Source organism: Schistocerca cancellata, chromosome 1 (assembly GCF_023864275.1).
Source record: "Schistocerca cancellata isolate TAMUIC-IGC-003103 chromosome 1, iqSchCanc2.1, whole genome shotgun sequence".
Classification (NCBI taxonomy): domain Eukaryota; kingdom Metazoa; phylum Arthropoda; class Insecta; order Orthoptera; family Acrididae; genus Schistocerca; species Schistocerca cancellata.
In genome coordinates this window covers 378,747,755-378,767,271 of record NC_064626.1, presented here as the reverse complement: position 1 = coordinate 378,767,271, position 19,517 = coordinate 378,747,755, and the positions used below count along the sequence as shown (strand labels likewise).

At 43.7% G+C, this 19,517-nt stretch overlaps 1 protein-coding gene across 1 annotated transcript in view; it reads right to left on the bottom strand.

The window, feature by feature from the left end:
* The window catches only part of LOC126177474 (serine proteinase stubble-like), a 382,648-nt gene that overhangs the window by 209,263 nt on the left and 153,868 nt on the right, over positions 1-19,517 (bottom strand). Inside the window, exon 2 of the mRNA XM_049924460.1 lies at positions 17,078-17,367. Within this exon, the coding sequence (XP_049780417.1) occupies positions 17,078-17,367 (290 nt within the window). The remainder of the gene's footprint in view (positions 1-17,077; positions 17,368-19,517) is intronic.

Sequence of the window (19,517 nt, the reverse complement as noted above, 5' to 3'; positions counted from 1 at the left end):
ATGGCCTCAGAACCCATGCTACAGGCATCACTGGTGCCGTTGTGAGCCACAACTTGCAGACGGCTGCACCCTGCACGGTCAGTAGGTGCAGGCAAGGCCTCCTCCCCATCCCTCATGAGGCCCCCCAGCAGACATACCGAGTGCACATTGGCTTTCTTTCCAATCCTGAATGTGATTTGCATAAGTGGCTCCATAGCGCGCGTAACATTGGAACTCCCAATAACTAGTGAACACCTCCCCCTTGCGCTTGCTCGGAACCTGTTGAAGGAGCGACCACGTGTCCACTCACAGGGTGAATAGGCGAGCCCAGGCGGCCAGTCTCCACGTTAGCCCTCCGCCTCGATCGACGTGGCCGTGTTACCACCCGCCACCCATCCTTCTGTAAGGTCGAGTCCACCGCGTCAGGTGCACTAGGAGGTACTTTGGAAGCAGAGCCGGTGCGCAAAACAGGCGACACCTGAGGTGTCCCATGCGACGCGCCGGATTCTCCGCCACCGCTACACGCCGAGACAGCAGCCTGAAGGTGATTGAACGTAGCCAAAAGCGGATTCAGCTGTTCGCAAACTGCCGGCCGGAGTGGCCGAGCGGTTCTAGGCGCTACAGTCTGGAACCGCCCCACCGCTACGGTCGCAGGTTCGAATCCTACCTCGGGCATGGACGTGTGTGCTGTCCTTAGGTTAGTTAGGTTTAAGTAGTTCTAAGTTCTAGGGGACTGATGACCTCAGAAGTTAAGTCCCACAGTGCTCAGAGCCATTTGAACCATTGTTTTGTTCGCAAACTGCGGCCAGCTTCTCCTGCATCCGCTCACAGTACACGCGCATCCTAAGGATCCTAGCAAGACCAACTGAAGAAATAAACTATAAAAGCGGACAGAATCCTAGATGTGCAACATGCTGCCTTCCTGATATGTCACGAATGGACACTGATACGTTAATCAGCTATGTAGCTGGCTGTTCAGTGACCAACTACTGCGCTACAGACTGAATGAATTTTCATTTACAAAAATGCGAGATTAAGCGTTTAAACAGACAAACATATCACGAAATTTAATAAATATACTGCGACGAAAACACAGAAAAAGGTAAAAACTTAACTTGCCGCTCTGTAGTTGTATATCGTACTTTAAGGCACGAGTTAAGATTTTTTACTGTGTATGGGATAGAGAATCTACGGAAATCAAACATTGCGTCACAGAGACACTGAATGGTACAACGTGGGAATCGTCACACACATGGCACGCCGATGCGAGAGCTCTTAGTGCACCTGCAGTGGTGGGTGTGAGCTGTTGGGGAAAGGAGTTCTGACTTCGTGTTATGTGCGTTTGGCTTGTAGTAATCTATGAGATCGAAGTTTCTCACGACATCCTCTATAAGGCATACTCGTTTTACTTCTCGCATCAATATGGGTAATCCTACATAATCCTCCACAGTTTTGCCATAAATAACTGGCTGCCGTTCTGGTGGCCATAGACGGATCATTATTGTTTATCGTGCATCATGTTGCTAGAGGTGCTGCTAGAGGTTGTGTCCATGTCTGCGCACTTAGTGCCAGCGACCCGTGTGAATGTGAAAAGTTCCGTGCATTCTCCGTGGCTGCTCAGCACCTAGACCTCGCTTTCTTATAGCGGCGTCCCGACTGAAGTTGTTCTCGCATTTTCTAATTTCTACTGTTTCTTTTATAACAGAATCCCAGTATGTAGAAGTGTGGGACAAGATTTTTATTTATCAGACGTTATAGTGTGTTTATTTGTTAAACTGACTTCAGCAACTGAAGAGTTCTCTAGTTCTCCATTCTTAATGTGCCTTTGATTTTCCGCACGGCAGTCGGCAAAGGTACGAATAGGCTGACCGATGTAGTTCTCAACACAGTCTCTCTAATAAAGAAAGAGTAAGGTTTGATGAAACTAGGGGAAAGATAGACAGCGCCTCAGGAAAATTAAAGAGGTCTTTGGAGAAAAGAAAAGCAGCTGCGTGGATATCAGGAGCTCAGATGGGAAACCAGTCCTAGCCAAAGAAGCGAAAGCTGAAACTTGGAAGGGGGGAGATGAACTTGAAGACAATATTATTGGAATGTAGGAGGACGTAGATGAAAGTGAAATACGAGATATGATACCGCAAGAAGAATTTGACAGAGCACTGAAAAGACTTAAGTCGAAACAAGACCCGTGGAGTAGACGACATTCCGTCAGAACTACTTAGAACCTTGGGAGAGCCATGCGTGACCTAACTCTCCCATCTGATGTGCAAGTTTTGTGAGACAGGTGAAATGCCATCAGACTTGAAGAAGAATGTTATAATTCCAAATCCAAATAAAGCAGTTACTGACAGGTGTGACAGTTACCTAATTATCAGTTTGGTAAGTCATCGTAGCAAAATAATAACACGAATTCTTTGCAGAAGAATGGAAAACCTGGTAGAAACCGTGCTTGGGGAAGACCAGTTTGGATTTTGAAGCCATGAAGGCACATGCAAGACAATACTGACTTACGGCTTCTCTTAGCCGACAGGTTATGATAAGGCAAACCTACATTTAGAGCATTTACAATCAATTTTGACATTGCTGACTGGAATACTATGTTTCAAATTCTAAAATGGCAGGGCTCAAACACAGGGAGCAAAGGCTATTTACAACTTGTACAGAAAAAAGACGGCGGTTATAAGAGTGGAGGGGCATGAAAGAGAAGCAGTGGTTGAGAAGGATGTGAGTTATGGTTGTAGTCTACTCCCAAAGTTATTCCATCTGTACGCTGAGCAAGCAGTAAAGGGAGTAGGAATTTAAGCCCAGGGAGAAGAAATAAAAACTTTGAGGTTTGCTGATGACGTTGTATTTCTGTCAGCGACAGCAAAGGACTTGGAAGAACAGATGAACGGTATGGGCAGTGTCCTGAATCGAGGATATTGAAAGTATCATGTCCAAAATTATCTTTAAAAGTGAAAGTATCTAACCAAAATTGTTTCCTTTTTAATTAGTGTAAGTATCAAAGAAAAAATTGTTTCAAAATATTCAAGAAACCTGCATCCGACTGCGTGGGAGAACTTGTTTCTTGCACTCCTCCATTTTGCCAGTAATGAAACACGTATTTGACTCAGCAATCAAGTTTAAGCGAATAATGCCGTTTGTGCAATGACATTAAGATGGTACTGAAAAATTAACTTTTGGCCCCGATGTTTACTTAATGAAATTATATCTTCACTTGAATAATGCCAGTTGTGCAATGGCATAAAATTAGTTATTTGAAATAACTTTGCTCTGATAACTGTAGTTATACCAAAATCGATTTCAAACCATGGACTGCACATATATATTGCATGAGGCCTCATTTCCTTTACATTCTTTCTTTAGGTGGGTAACTTTACTAATCATTTTGATATTCAATACAATCAAAGGATGATGATTATGATTCAGGCTGTTAGATTTAAACACAATGATGATCTCGTATATATATATATATATATATATATATATATATATATATATATATATATATATATATATATATAAAAGCAAAACGAGGATAATGGAATGTAGTCGAATTAAGTCGGGTGATGCTGAGGGTATTAGATTAGGAAATGAGACACTTAAAGTAGCAAAGGAGTTTTGCTATTTGGGGAGCAAAATAACTGATGATGGTCGAAGTAGAGAGGATATAAAATGTAGACTGGCAATGGCAAGGAAAGCGTTTCTGAAGAAGAGAAATTTGTTAACATCGAGTATAGATTTAAGTGTCAGGAAGTCATTTCTGAAAGTATTTGTATGGAGTGTAGCCATGTATGGAAGTGAAACATGGACGGTAAATAGTTTGGACAAGAAGAGAATAGAAGCTTTTGAAATGTGGTGCTACAGAAAAATGCTGAAGATTAGATGGGTAGATCACATAACTAATGAGGAAGTATTGAATAGGATTGGGGAGAAGAGAAGTTTGTGGCACAACTTGACCAGAAGAAGGGATCGGTTGGTAGGACATGTTCTGAGGCATCAAGGGATCACCAATTTAGTATTGGAAGGCAGCGTGGAGGGTAAAAATCGTAGGGGGAGACCAAGAGATGAATACACTAAGCAGATTCAGAAGGATGTAGGTTGCAGTAGGTACTGGGAGATGAAGAAGCTTGCACAGGATAGAGTAGCATGGAGAGCTGCATCAAACCAGTCTCAGGACTGAAGACAACAACAACAATATATATATATATATATATATATATATATATATATATATATATATATTGTAAGAGTGATTCCTGCTACAAAAATGTTGGAAATGGTAGTTTTTGTATATGACTTAAATTTTTATCAATATATATATATATATATATATATATATATATATATATATATATATATAATTTTAATTTAATATATATATATAAACTTTTGAATATATATATATATAAAATTTTAATTTAATATATATATATATATATATATATATATATATATATATATATATATATATATATATAAATTTTTGACTATATATATATATATTGTTAAAAATTTAAGTCATTTACAAAAACTACCATTTCCAACATTTTTGTAGCACGAATCACTCTTACAAAAAATTTTACAAAACGCTTTCTGCGTCAAAACTTTGACCCACAAATCCTAACTCTGAACATTATCTAACAAAAACAATTTTGAAATCATTTTATAGCTTCTCCCATTAACGTGCTAAAGTTTGCTCAGTGTACAATCTAACAAAAACAATTTTGAAATCATTTTATAGCTTCTCCCATTAACGTGCTATAAAGTTTGCTCAGTGTACAACCTGAAAACTGCGTAGCGCGAATCGTACCTTAAAGCTATCACCGCACGTCTGCTTCCTCCAGGCACCTAGCTGCGACTACCGAGTTTTTTACTGTGCGCGCCCGGCTCTCTTAACCATCAAAGATCGTCCTACTCAAAGCTATTGTACTCTTTCCACCTTGCGGTTGGAAATTATCGACTTTATTTTCTGGATCTATCTTGATAATACCTTAACACATACCTTTCAATATAACATGAACATCAAAAAAACAAAGCACGGATAATGAAATGTAGTCGAATTAAATCAGGTGATGCTGAGGGAATTAAATTAGGAAACTTGATGAAGTTTTGCTATTTTGCTATTTGAACAGCAAAATAACTGCTGATGGTCGAACTTGAGAGGATATAAAATGTAGGCTGGCATTGTCAAGAAAGCATTGCTGAAGAAGACAAATCTGTTAACATCGAATATAGATATCAGTGTCAGTAAGTATTTTCTGAAAGTATTTGAATGGAGTGTAACCGTTTATGGAAGTGAAACATGGACGGTAAACAGTTTAGACAGGAAGAAAATACAGACTTTTGAAATGAGGTGATACAGAGTAATGAAGAAGATTAGATAGGTAGATCAGGTAATTAATGAGGAAGTACTGAATAGAATTGGGGAGACAAGTAATTTGTGGCACAAGCTGACTAGGGGAAGGGATCGGTTGGTAGGACACGTTCTGAGGCATCAAGGGATGTCCACTTTAGTATTGGATTGATGTGGGTGTGGGGTAGGGGGGATTAAAATCGTAGAGGGGACCCAAGAGATGAATACTGTAAGTAGATTCAGAAGTATGTAGGTTGCAGTAGTCGTTTGGAGATGAAGAGGCTTGTACAGGATAGAGTAGCATGGAGAGCTGCATCAAACCAGTCTTAGGACTGAAGACCACAACAAGAACGAATCTAAAATCACGTCCCATGCTTCTATAAGGGGCGAAATAAAATTTACCATTTGAGGGCGTTGTTGCAGCGTGTATGCAACGTAGCGTGACTCCGATACGGGTATATAAGAACCGACATGTATTCAAAGGATTAGTGTGGCATTCTCGTCTTTCCGACGTGCGTGCGGTAAATGCGGAAACGTGGACTGTGACGCTATTGTTACCAAGTACGTCCTAATAAGACCAATGTGATGTTATTTTTTGCCGTAGTACAAACACCGGTACACATCAACCGGAGAATGAAGGATGTGTATGGGGCAGCATGTCTGTGGAATGGTGCGACAAGGGGTGCAGCTGCTTCTTGATAACGCACGTCCTCATATCGCAAATATCGTACGAAAAGTCGAACGGGAGACACTTGAGCACCCGCCCTGTCGTCCCGATCTCTCCTCATGCGATTATCACGCCTTAGGTCCCTTAAAAAAGGTGTTGAAGGGTCGTCGCTCCTTGTCGGACGAGGATGTGCAGTAGCCAGTTACGGACTTCTTCTTCATGCAGCAGGACACAGTGTTTTACCTAGCGGGTATCTTCAACCTGGTGCGTCGATAGGACCATTGCCTCAATGCTCCTCGCGATTTTGCCTGATTGGCATGACGTTTCTTGACTGTACGCCCTTCGAATGGGAACTTGGTGATGGCCCCTTATACACTACTGGCCATTAAAATTGCTACACCAAGAAGAAATGCAGATGATAAAAGGGTATTCCTTGGACAAGTATATTATACTAGAACTGACATGCGATTACATTTTCACGCAATTTGGGTGCATAGACCCTGAAAAATCAGTACCCAGAACAACCACCTCCGACCGTAATAATGGCCTTAATACGCCTGGGCATTGAGTCAGAGCTTGGATGGCGTGTACAGGTACAGCTGTCCATGCAGCTTCAACACGATACCACAGTTCATCAGGAGTAGCGACTGGCGTATTGTGACGAGCCAGTTGTTTGGCCATCATTGACCAGACGTTTTCAATTGGTGAGAGATCTGGAGAATGGTCAGGGAGGCAGTCGAACACTTTCTGTATCCAGAAAAGCCCGTACAGGACCTGCAACATGTAGTCGTGCATTATCCTCCTGAAATGTAGTGTTTCGCAGAGATCGAATGAAAGGTAGAGCCACGGGTCGTAACACATCTGAAATGTAATGTCCACTGCTCAAAGTGCCGGCAATGCGAACAAGAGGTGACCGAGACGTATAACCAATGGCACCCCATACCATCACGCCGCGTGATACGCCTGTATGGCGATGACGAATACACGCTTCCAATGTGCGTTCATCGCGATGCCAGGTTCGTCGTTGAGTACACCATCGCAGACGCTCCTGTCTGTGATGCAGCGTCAACGGTAACCGCAGCCATGGTATCCGAGCCAATAGTCCATGCTGCTGCAAACGTCGTCGAACTGTTCGTGCAGATGGTTGTTGTCTTGCAAACGTCCTCATCTGTTGACTCTGGGATCGAGACGTGGCTGCACGATCCGTTACAGCCATGCGGATAAGATGCCTGTCATCTCAACTGCTAGTGATACGAGGCCGTTGGGATCCAGAACGGCGTTCGGTATTACCCTCCTAAACCCACCGATTCCATATTCTGCTAACAGTCACTGGATCTCGACCAACGCGACCAGCAATGTGGCGATACGATAAAGCGCAATCGCGATAGGTTACAATCCGACCTTTATCAAAGTCGGAAACGTGGCTCTGAGCACTACGGGACTTAACTTCGGAGGTCATCAGTCCCCTAGAACTTAGAACTACTTAAACCTAACTAAACTAAGAACATGACAAACATCCATGCTCGAGGCAGGATTCGAAGGTTCGACCGTAGCGGTCTCGTGGTTCCAGACTGAAGTGCGTAGAACCGCTCGGCCACTCCGGCCGGCTAGTCGTAAACGTGATGGTACGCATTTCGAAGTCCTTACACGAGGCATCACAACAACGTTTCACCAGGCAACGCCGGTCAACTGCTGTTTGTGTATGAGAATTCGGTTGGAAACTTTCCTCATGTCAGCACGTTGTAGGTGTCGCCACCGGCGCCAACCTTGTGTGAATGCTCTGAAAAGCTAATCATTTGCATATCACAGCATCTTCTTCCTGACGGTTAAATTTCGTGTCTGTAGCACGTCATCCTCACGGTGTAGCAATTTTAATGGCTAGCAGTCTACATGCTGGGATTTTGGTATTAAAAACGCAATAGAATGTAGAATGTGCGAGGATAACTTCAACTGGGACGGCTGCTATAACCTTAGTCGTATGTGCCAGCGAGCTCGCGATGCTGAGAAGGCACAGAGAAATGCACTGAATTGTTTATGGTCCTGCGGGCGCCCCTGCGCCAGCACTGCAGATATGCGCATAATCTCTGGTAGCCTCACGTAATCATGACGTACGCCAACCAGTCACAAGCCTGTCCATTGTCCTGCAAATGTGATTAACCTTATTTACGTCATTCTGTAAATCTATATCATAATCGTACATCATGTCGCAGACGCGATGCGTGATGTATTGTATTTGTTCTTCTATTGTTATATTGGTAACAACAGTTTTAGTCAAAGGCAGATGTTTATATAGAAAAGCCATAGTTTTAGATTTCTGCATCGAAATTTTCTGGTTCCCTTCCTAACATATTTTAATTAATTCATTACTATTGGCAGACCATTTTATTTCTTAGAAACCAGTGTGAGATCGTCAACATAAAGGAGCGCTTGTGCCATCGAGAAATCATTAAGATGTTCCCAGTGCTTACCTTATACTTCCATCCGAAAATATCATCACCATGAAAGTATTAAAGAAGGTATAGGATGAACAACATCTTTGTCTCATTCTTTTAGTTGGGATTATGACAGTCCTGCAATTAGATCCAACACTAGTTATGTGTTTGCGTGCACGATCTAATGGTTGACATTGGAAGATCAGGATATCCTCTTCTTTCTCTAAAACACTTTTGATGACTTTCTCAGAAGTTAGAAATGTTGTGCCTCTTGGTTGAACTCTCGTTAAGTAAAATTACTAAAAGACAGTCTCGATTGCACAGTCATTTATTTATTAAAATATGGCCGGTTTCGGTCTCTAACAGTTTTGTGACCGGCATCAGCTCAACTGTTCCAAGCGTCGTCATCGGCAGCCGGATTGTGCATTATCTGAAGGTGGCGTACTACTAGAGGCGGAAACCGGTCACATTTTTAATAAATGACAGTGCGATCAAAACTGTTTTTTACTAATTTTACTTACCTGACAGATCGTTGTTTTCCAGTAACGTTATCTACAATTATGAACGAACTGTGAAGTAAAAATAGCAGCTATAGTAAAAATTCCTTTTTCTAAATCCCATTTGCTCACAAACAAGAAAACATTTAGCTATCATTTAGTCTATGTTTTTTATAACTCTGTGGTATTTAAATTATTTAAATACAGTTTTTTTCGTTAATTTTACAATCTTTTCACATATGAGAGAATTTCTCAAATACAGAGCACGCACGAAAGTAATGACATGTTATCCACTTCCTCATAAACTTCCATCAGAATATAGACATCAGTATATCATCCCATTTGTGGGCCTTGATTGCCGACACCTATTGTGCGCCACCGATGTGCTTGATTTTATCCTTGCATTATAGCACCTCTAGAAAGGCCGTGCAGAGTGGCCGTGTGGTCTGGGGCGCCATGTGACGGATTCCGCGGCCCCTCCCGCCGGAGGTTCGAGGCTTCCCTCGGGTAAGGGTGTGTGTGTTTAGTTTACGCCTAGGGACCGATGAACTTAGCAGTTTGGTCCCTTGGTAATTCACACGAATTTGAACATTTGAAACGGTAGAAATACCCTGCGCTGCAGCACGTTTGTAAATGTTGTGGTGATACACTGTCATAGAAGCTCTAACGAACTTCCAACTTCCTCCGCTCAGTTCACATACTCATAATAAGAATCACATATATGCTATTGGTATCTAAAGTTACTGTACTTCGTGACAGAGGTGGATACAGAGTTTATAGTATATCATCTTCTACTGAAGCTGAGAGTGGAGCGGTTACAGTGGATTGCTACCAAGGACGGTAACATCTAATAACATTATTTTCCTGGAAATGACTGCTGATTTCTGCATCGAAATACGATATTAACGAAAACAGCACACAGGAACAATATAAACTTAGCATGCAAAAAAAATGGCTCTGAGCACTATGGGACTTAACTGCTGTGGTCATCAGTCCCCTAGAACTTAGAACTACTTAAACCTAACTAACCTAAGGACATCACACACATCCATGCCCGAGGCAGGATTCGAACCTGCGACCGTAGCAGCCCCGCGGTTCCGGACTGCGCGCCTAGAACCACTAGACCACCGCGGCCGGCACTTAGCATGCAGACGTGTCGTCTGTACAGCTGCTTTTGTCAAACGTCTATTAAATGAGGAAAATTCAACGAGGAAGTTTCAGTCGGACAATTCGTACGAAACCTGGACTACTGTGACGCTGCTAATGTAATCCGGAGAGCATACCTTTAACACTGGAAAATAACAGGTGAAATAAACAACCTAGATTATCTTCTTTCTTTCGTGAAGTGCAACTGATGTTTCTTAATGGTTTAGGCGGTCAACGATTGATTACAGTAATTGATGTAATTACTTAAACGGAGAGGTAGGTGATAAAGTTAATACAACGAGATAAGGTAATCAGGGGCCTTTGATGCAGTAAGAATTGTTCTCAACCAGTGATTACATTTTCCAAGATGATAACGTCCCCACTCAAGCTACAGAAAACATCTGAGACAAACTTCATGAATGTGTAGATCAAGTAACATATTGTTCGAAGCCTACACAATCACTAGTCTTTAATACTGTTTAACGACTGTAGCATGTATTGCAAAAATAAGGGGGGCCGCGTTAGCCTATTCTAACATCTCTGGAGGAATTCTAACATTTTCTTTCTAAGGACTGATGTAAAAGCCTATTGATAAGTAGGAAGAAAATAAAAGAAACGCTGATGATGTTAATTCAACGAAACATGTCTGGATAAAAGTAGGTGAAATGTGTTTCCTCATGGCGGACCTCATCCAAAAACCATTTTAGTATGGGAAGAGTTTGGTTATTGCCTGGATGTTTGTCGTATATCTGGTGGAGGACATATTGAGTATTTGTAAATGAAACTTGTGGTGTCACCGCCAGACACCACACTTGCTAGGTGGTACCCTCTTCGCCCCAGTTATACAGCCGACTTTGATAGCGATGGTTCACTGTCTACATACGCTCTCATTTGCCGAGACGACAGTTTAGAATAGCCTTCAGCTACGTCATTTGCTACGACCTAGCAAGGCGCCATATTCAGTTACTATTCTGAACAGATAATATTGTGAATCATGTACCGTCAAAAGCGACGTTCCTCATTAATGGATTAAAGTTAAGTATCAAACTAATTATGTCCGCTTTCTGAACTCTCATTCCTTGTCATGTTCCAGACCTCACGTCAGTATAGTTCTTCCCTCCTCACGCCAGCCTGCGTGAACTAAAACGCGTGCACTTCGGCCTCCAGGTGTAACACGGTGTTGGCTCTTCAGCCAACACAACAGAACTTTTGATCCTAAAATTGATTATAAAAATTATCACCATTAGACCCACAAGAAGGCCGCTGAAACCATGGCCAAAACGTTGGTTTTTCTCCAGCAGCAGTCGAACATTTTCTGTATCCAGAAAAGCCCGTACAGGACCAGCAACATGCGGTCGTGCAATATCCGGCTGAAATGTAGGGTTTCGCAGGGATCGAATGAAGGGTAGAGTCACGGGTCGTAACACATCTAAAATGTAACATCCACTGTTCAAAGTGCCATCAATGGGGACAAGAGGCGACCGAGTCGTGTAACCAATGGCACCCCATACCACCACGCCGGGTGATACGCCAGTATGGCGATGACGAATACACGCTTCCAATGTGCGTTCATCGCGATGTTGTCAAACACGGATGCGACCATCATGATTCTGTAAACAGAACCTGGATTCATCGGAAAAAATGACGTTTTGCCATTCTTGCACCCAGGTTCGTTGAGTACACCATCGCAGGCGCTCCTATCTGTGATGCAGCGTCAAGGGTAACCGCGGCCATGGTGTCTGAGCTGATAGTCCATGCTGCTGCAAACGTCGTCGGACTGTTCGTGCAGATGGTTGTTGTCTTGCAAACGTCCCCATCTGTTGACTCAGGTTCAAAAATGGTTCAAATGGCTCTGAGCACAATGCGACTCAACTTCTGAGGTCATTAGTCGCCTAGAACTTAGAACTAATTAAACCTGACTAACCTAAGGACATCACACACATCCATGCCCGAGGCAGGATTCGAACCTGCGACCGTAGCGGTCGCTCGGTTCCAGACTGTAGCGCCCAGAACCGCACGGCCACTCCGGCCGACTGTTGACTCAGGGATCGAGACGTGGCTGCACGATCCGTTAGAGCCATGCGGATAAGATGCCTATCATCTCGACTGCTAGTGATGCGAGGCCGTTGGGATCCAGCACGGCGTTCGGTATTACCCTCCTGAACCCACCGATTCCATATTCTGTTAACAGTCATTGGATCTCGACCAACGCGAGCAGCAATGTCGCGATGCAATAAACCGCAATCGCAATAGGATACAATCCGACCTTCATCAAAGTCGTAAACGTGATGGTACGCATTTCTCCTCCTTTCACGAGGCATCACAACAACGTTTCACCAGGCAACGCCGGTCAACTGCTGTTTGTGTATGAGAAATCGGTTGGAAACTTTCCTCATGTCAGCATGTTGTAGGTGTCGCCATCGGCGCCAACCTTGTGTGAGTGCTCTGAAACGCTAATCATTTGCATATCACAGCATCTTCTTCCTGTCGGTTAAATTTCGCGTCTGTAGCACGTCATCTTCGTGGTGTAGCAATTTTAATGGCCAGTAGTGTAATTGTGAGAAAAATTAACAGGACGGCAGCTGAAAAAGTCACGGCAAAACTAAATGTTGCACTCGCGAACCCTGTCAGCACAAAGCAACACGAAGGGATCTTCATAAGCAGAGACTTGCAGGGCGAACTGAAATTACAAAACCACTCATCAGTGATGCAGAGATGCAGATGACGGTAACAGGAAAACGTGATGCCAAAGCCATAAAACCTTGCTGTGGAACAACAAAAGAATGCCATTTGATCGGATAAGTCTTGTTTCACACTGTTCCAACTTCTGGCCGAGTTTACGTCCAAAGAGTGAAACATGACGAGGTTTTTGTGACGGTTTGGGCAGCCATATCAAGGTATTCCATGGCACCCATGATTACTCTTCAAGGCCATATTACTTCAAGGTTTATGTGCCCATTCTGGGTGATCAGATCCCTTCCATTGTACAATATCTGTTCCCCTATGGTGATGCTGCGTTCCAAGACGACAGGGCCTCAGGTCATACAGCGTGCATCGTCCAAAACTCTTTGTGCGTTCGAGAATGAATTGGGGCACCTGCTTTGGCCACCACAGTCATCAGATTTCAATACTACTGAGCCTTTGTGGCCTGCTCTGGACAAAGGTGCGTGATCGCCTCCACACGCGTCTGTGTTAGTTCAAAGGGTTTTAATGGCTCTGAGCACTGTGGGACTTAACGTCTGAGGTCATCAGTCCCCTACAACTTAGAACTACTTAAACCTAACTAACCTAAGGACATCACACACACCCGTGCCCGAGGCAGGATTCGAACCTGCGACCGTAGCGGTCACGCGGTTCCTGACTGTAGCGCCTAGAACCGCTCGGCCACCCCGGCCGGCTCTGTGTTAGTTCAACTTGCCAATATCATGAAGGAAGAGTGGGATAAGATACCCATGAAAACCGTAGAGGACCTGTATTTATCAAGTCAGAGGTGACTGGATGCTGTTTTGAATGCCAACGGATTTTCTACATCTTTTTAGACATGGTAATGTTCGGTATCTGTACTGTTTCCACGTTTTTGTCCGCAGCTCGTTGTCTTGTGGATAGCGTTGCTATCTCTGGATCACGGGGTCCCGGCTTCGATTCCCGGCTGGGTTGGGGATTTTCTCTGCCGGAGACTGGATGTTTGTCTTGTCCTCATCATTCCATCGTCATTCATGAAGGTGACTATACTGGACTGTGTACAGATTGGGAACGTATACGGGCGCTGACGACTGCGCAGTTGAGCGCCCCACAAATCAAAGATTATCATCACCTACATTTTTGCCTATCCCTGTATCTCTACATGCTCGGCGAACCACCGTAAAGTGCATGGCACTGGGTTTATTGACATTCCAATCTCGTTTGTACGCAGTAAGAATGACTCCATAAATGCCTATGTGCGAGCTGTAATTAGCCTAATTTTGCCTTCGCAATCCCTACGGGAGGATTGAAGAATATCTGTAGATTCCTCATTTAACAACGGTTCTTGATTTTTTTATAAATAGGCTTTTACGAGATAATCTGCGTCTATCTGAAGAATCTGCCGGTTACGGTTTCCATGACACTCTACTGTCAATGTGACAAACGTGTGACCAATCGCATTATAGTATAAATTCTGTATTCCTTGTTAGTCCTATTTGGTATTGGTCCCACGCACTTGAGCATTATTCTAAGATGGGACACACAACTGATTTGTAGCCAGTCTCCTTTGTAGACTGAATGTATTTTCGCTGCATCTTACCAGTCATTTTGTGAATTGCGTAATTTTACACTTCGGAACATTTGAAGAAAGTATCTAATCTTTGAACCACTTTGAAATTTTTTAAAGATCTGATTTTTTTCAGATAGTACTTCATTATAGATAACTGTATCGTCTGTGAAAAGTCTAAGGTTACTAGTAATATTGTCTGCTTGCTCATTCACTTACAACTTGAACAACAAGTGTCCCAAAACACTTCCCTTGTGTACTCCTGAGATTACTTTGACTTCTGTCGATCACTCTGTATCCGAGATAACATGCTGCGTTCCATAAACTAAGGATTCCTCATTCAAGTCACAGCTTTTGTTTGAGGTCCCACAATTCACAGTTTTGTTAATGACCGTTATTGTAGTACGGAGTCAAATGTTTGAAACACTGCATCTGCCTGATTGATCCATAGGTATCATGTGAGGAAAGGGCAAGTTGGCTTTCGCATGATCGACGTTTTCGCACTCCATAGAAGAGGCTACTCTTTCGAGATACCTCATTACGTTTGAGCTCTGAACTGGTTCTAGACTTCTACAAAAGATGAACGTAGATGATGTATTGTCAGATTGGTGGAAATACCCTATGTATTACGTGGGCTCTAATATTATTACTGCTCAACCCCTAAATATTTTTTTTAGTCTCTAGTCTTTTGACTATTTTGGTGCTACCCACCACGAATTCCCCCCTTGTACCAACCTCTGCTTCTTAATCATTTGCGCCCAACGACGTCGATGATTTGTGGGAAATTTTCCAATCTGCGGCTTCTCTTACAGTTTATCTACCCTACAGCTTCCACAAGTGCCACGGAAGTTATTCCTTTATGTCTTAAAATACGTCTAAACATCTTACTCCTTCTTCTTATCAATGTTTTCCACATGTTCCTCTCCTCACTGATTCAACGGAGGCCTTCCTCATTTCATATCTTATCACTGCACCTCTTGAACTTGTCTATACTACCAGCCAACTAACGCGGTGCATGGTTCATGGTTAACTGTCCCGGTTCCGGATTGACTATCTAATAGCTTACAGGGACGACGAAAATTTGATTTTTAATATTTCATAATACTGGTGACCGAATTTAAAAATTCAAACTGCTGTTACAATCTACTCATAAAGAGGTATAACCTTTTGTTTAAAGGTTTAACATAGCAATTCAAGTATTACAGTTAGAAAGCTTTTGTGTACTCACTCACTATGCGCAAATTACTGCGACTGTGTTCATCCAGTATTTGAGAGTGAGAGCGACTTACAACAAACTGTAAAAATAATTTCAAATCTTTATGAAACATTTTCTCGCTGACGCCCTTACAAAATGGTTAAAGGAAAAAAAGTTTGTCACTCACAAGATTTTCGATGCTCTTGCAGTAAAACTTAAGCCGTCTGGTATCCTTACCAGATAGAATCAACGGAGTACATCGAGGAACATCAAAGAGGAGCAGCACGTTTTGTATTATCGGGAAACAGGGGAGAGAGTATCACGTACGTGAAAGAGCATTTGGGTGGTTATCATTAAAACAAAGGCGTTTCTCGCTGCGGCGGGATCTTCTCATGGAATTTCAATCACCTTCGTTCTCTTCCGAATGCGAAAATATTTTGTTGACGCCACTCTGCACAGGGAGAAACGCTCATTATAATAAAATAATGGCAATCAGAGCTCGCACGAAAAGATATAGGTGTCCGTTTTTGCCGCGCGATGTTCGAGAGTGAAATAATTGAGAATTATTGAGAAGGTGGTTCGATGAACCCTTTGTCAGGCATTTAAGTGTGGCTTGCAGAGTATCCTTGTAGATACAGATCAGCCATGACATTTATTCCTTATATACTAGTAACTCTACTCGCGACAAATTCTGCAGATGGTATCGCATAAAGCATTGAATGTGACAGCGAAATTATCATAGTGCGACTCAAACATCAGGAAATACGATGTCAAAAATATTGAGATGTGAAAAAATAGCTTCTGCTTAAAGTGGAGCAAAGTAAAGCTTCAGCATCATGGATGACATTTTAACTTATTACTTCTTTATTACTAACTCTACTGGCAGTACACTTTACAGACAATATCCGTAGGTACCACTGAAGGTACCCCCAAAATTATACCTTTGTACCACACATAGTTCAGGAGATATGACGTCATAGACACTGAGATGCGTCGAAAAGTAGCTTTTGCTTTCAATGGAGCGTTTCATGATAAGAGCAATTCAAACAAACTTAAAACATAATTTCAAACTTTATATACGCCGTAACGTGACATGTTTGATACATTATCTGATTTGTTAAGTCATCAGGCGTTTGAGGCTGTTTTATAAGTGTGAGTTCCATTCTTTGAAGAATCGGGGGCAGGTCGTAACATGGGTACATCAGGCACTATAAACGAACAGCGAACACAAAAGCTTGGGAAATAGGGTGCAGAATTTCGTGATAAGAGCAATTTAAACGAGCTTAAAACATAATTTCAGACTTTTCTTAACGTTTTCTCGCTTACGCCGTAACGTGAAATGTTTGACACATTATCCGATTTGTAAAGTCATCAGGCGTTTGAAGCTGTTTTATAAGTGTGAGGTCCATTCTTTGAAGAATCGGGGGCTGGTCGTAACATGGGTACATCAGGACTATAAACGACCAGTGAACACAAGAGCTTGGGAAATCGGTTGCAATTGGTGGAGAACCCGTGAAATAGGTAATAAAGACCCAGTGAGCTCTGAATTAGCCTCTCACCTGTCGCTTTTTGCACGGCGCTCGAGGACGACGCAGGAGTGTCTGGCGGAGAGTGTGCAGCGAGGTGTCGCGTCCACTGCCGCGGCTCGCCGGTCTGCTGTGGTGGGCGCGTTGCGGGCACAGGTCTGGCGTGGCGCACGCGTCCGCATGTCCCCCGCGACTGGCAGCAGCGGCTCACAGCAGACGTCACCGGCGGGTGGAAGGGGCGGGGGCGATCGCGGCCGCGGCGTACACGTCCCCACCGCCTCACCGCCAGCCACGCCGTGCTCGTGTTTTCCCCGATTAATGCTCTGCGTTACTCAGGCCTCCGCGGGAACTCACATCCGAGTCCGGTCTGCTCAGGACCACACGCCCGATACTGAGAAAGGGGCCGATTTAACCCTTCGTTACTATTCTATCTATTGCTTGCGCATTGTCCCGCGGTTACCCTTCCTGCCGCCACCCCGTACCCCCCAGGACGGAATTAGTGTACCCCAGCAGTATGCGTATAGTGTAAATCGTGAAATAGTGTGAATGTGTTGCAAATGTCTGTGAGTCGTGTAACTGAGGCGGGACGTGGGGACCAGCCCGGTATTCACCTAGTAGGATGTGGAAAACCGCCTAAAAACCACATCCAGGCTGGCCGGCACACCGGCCGTCGTCGTTAATCCGCCGGGCGGATTCGATCCGGGGCCGGCGCGCCTACCCGAGTCCAGGAAGTAGCGCCTTAGCGCTCTTTTTTTTTAATTTCATTTTGTTCGCTTATGTTCGTCATATCTGCTCGGGACGGACGTCGTAAGACACCCTTGTAAGTTCGTTGTTGATCGTTTAACTCAGTTTTTTTTTTTTTTTTTTTTTTTTTTTTTTTTTTTTGTTACAGAGGGCAGCTAACCCTCTGACCGAACACGCTGAGCTACCGTGCCGGCGCGCTCTCGGCTATCCTGGCGGGTATTTAACCCTCCGTTATTATGGCCTATTAATTTGGCATTAACAGTACGGTGGCATTTGAGTAACACAAAATTAATTTTTTTCATTTGGAAATAAAGAATTATGTTCATTCGAAATACTGATGAAGACATTGTTAATGAACTCTGAGAACATACATACGTAAGCGAAAGTGTAGCACCACTCCGATGTATCGTGTAAGCGTGTTTCTGTTGTGACTGATCCTGTATCGATTGGAACGTCAGCCTTATGTTTGTTAACATACGAGTACACTACTGGTCATTAAAATTGCTACACCAAGAAGAAATGCAGATGATAAACGGGTATTCATTGGACAAATATATTATACTAGAAACTGACATGTGATTACATTTTCACGCAATTTGGGTGCATAGATCCTGAGAAATCAGTACCCAGAACAACCATCTCTGGCCGTAATAACGGCCTTGATACGCCTGGGCATTGAGTCAAACAGAGCTTGGATGGCGTGTACAGGTACAGTTGTCCATGCAGCTTCAACACGATACCACAGTTCATCAAGAGCAGTGACTGGCGTATTGTGACGAGCCAGTTGCTCGGCCACCATTGAGCAGACGTTTTCAATTGGTGAGATATCTGGAGAATGTGCTGGCCTGGGCAGCAGTCGAACATTTTCTGTATCCAGAAAGGCCCGTACAGGACCTGCAACATGCGGTCGTCCATTATCCTGCTGAAATGTAAGGTTTCTCAGAATGAAGGGTAGAGCCACGGGTCGTGTCAATGCGAACAAGAGGTGGCCGAGACGTGTAACCCATGGCACCGCATACCATTACGCCGGGTGATACGCCAGTATGACGATGACGAATACACGCTTCCAATGTGCGATCACCGCGATATCGCCAAATACGGATGCGACCATCATGATGCTGTAAACAGAACTTGGATTCTTCCGAAAAAATGACGTTTTGCCATTCGTGCTCCCAGGTTCGTCGTTGAGTACACCATCGCAGGCGCTCCTGTCTGTGATGCAGCGTCAAGGGTAACCGCAGCCATGGTCTGCGAGCTGATAGTCCATGCTGCTGCAAACGTCGTCGAACTGTTCGTGCAGATGGTTGTTGTCTTGCAAACGTCCCCATCTGTTGACTCGGGGATCGAGACGTGGCTGCACGATCCGTTACAGCCATGCGGATAAGATGCCTGTCATCTCGACTGCTAGTGATACGAGGCCGTTGGGATCCAGCACGGCGTTCCGTATTACCCTCCTAAACCCACCGATTCCATATTCTGCTAACAGTCATTGGCTCTCGATCAACGCGAGCACCAATGTCGCGATGCGATAAACCGCAATCGCGATAGGCTACAATCCGACCTTTATCAAAGTCGGAAACGTGATGGTACGCATTTCTCCTACTTACACGAGGCATCACAACAGCGTTTCACCAGGCAACGCCGATCAACTGCTGTTTGTGTATGAGAAATCGGTTAGGAGCTTTCCTCATGTCAGCACGTTGTAGGTGTCGTCACCGTCGCCAACCTT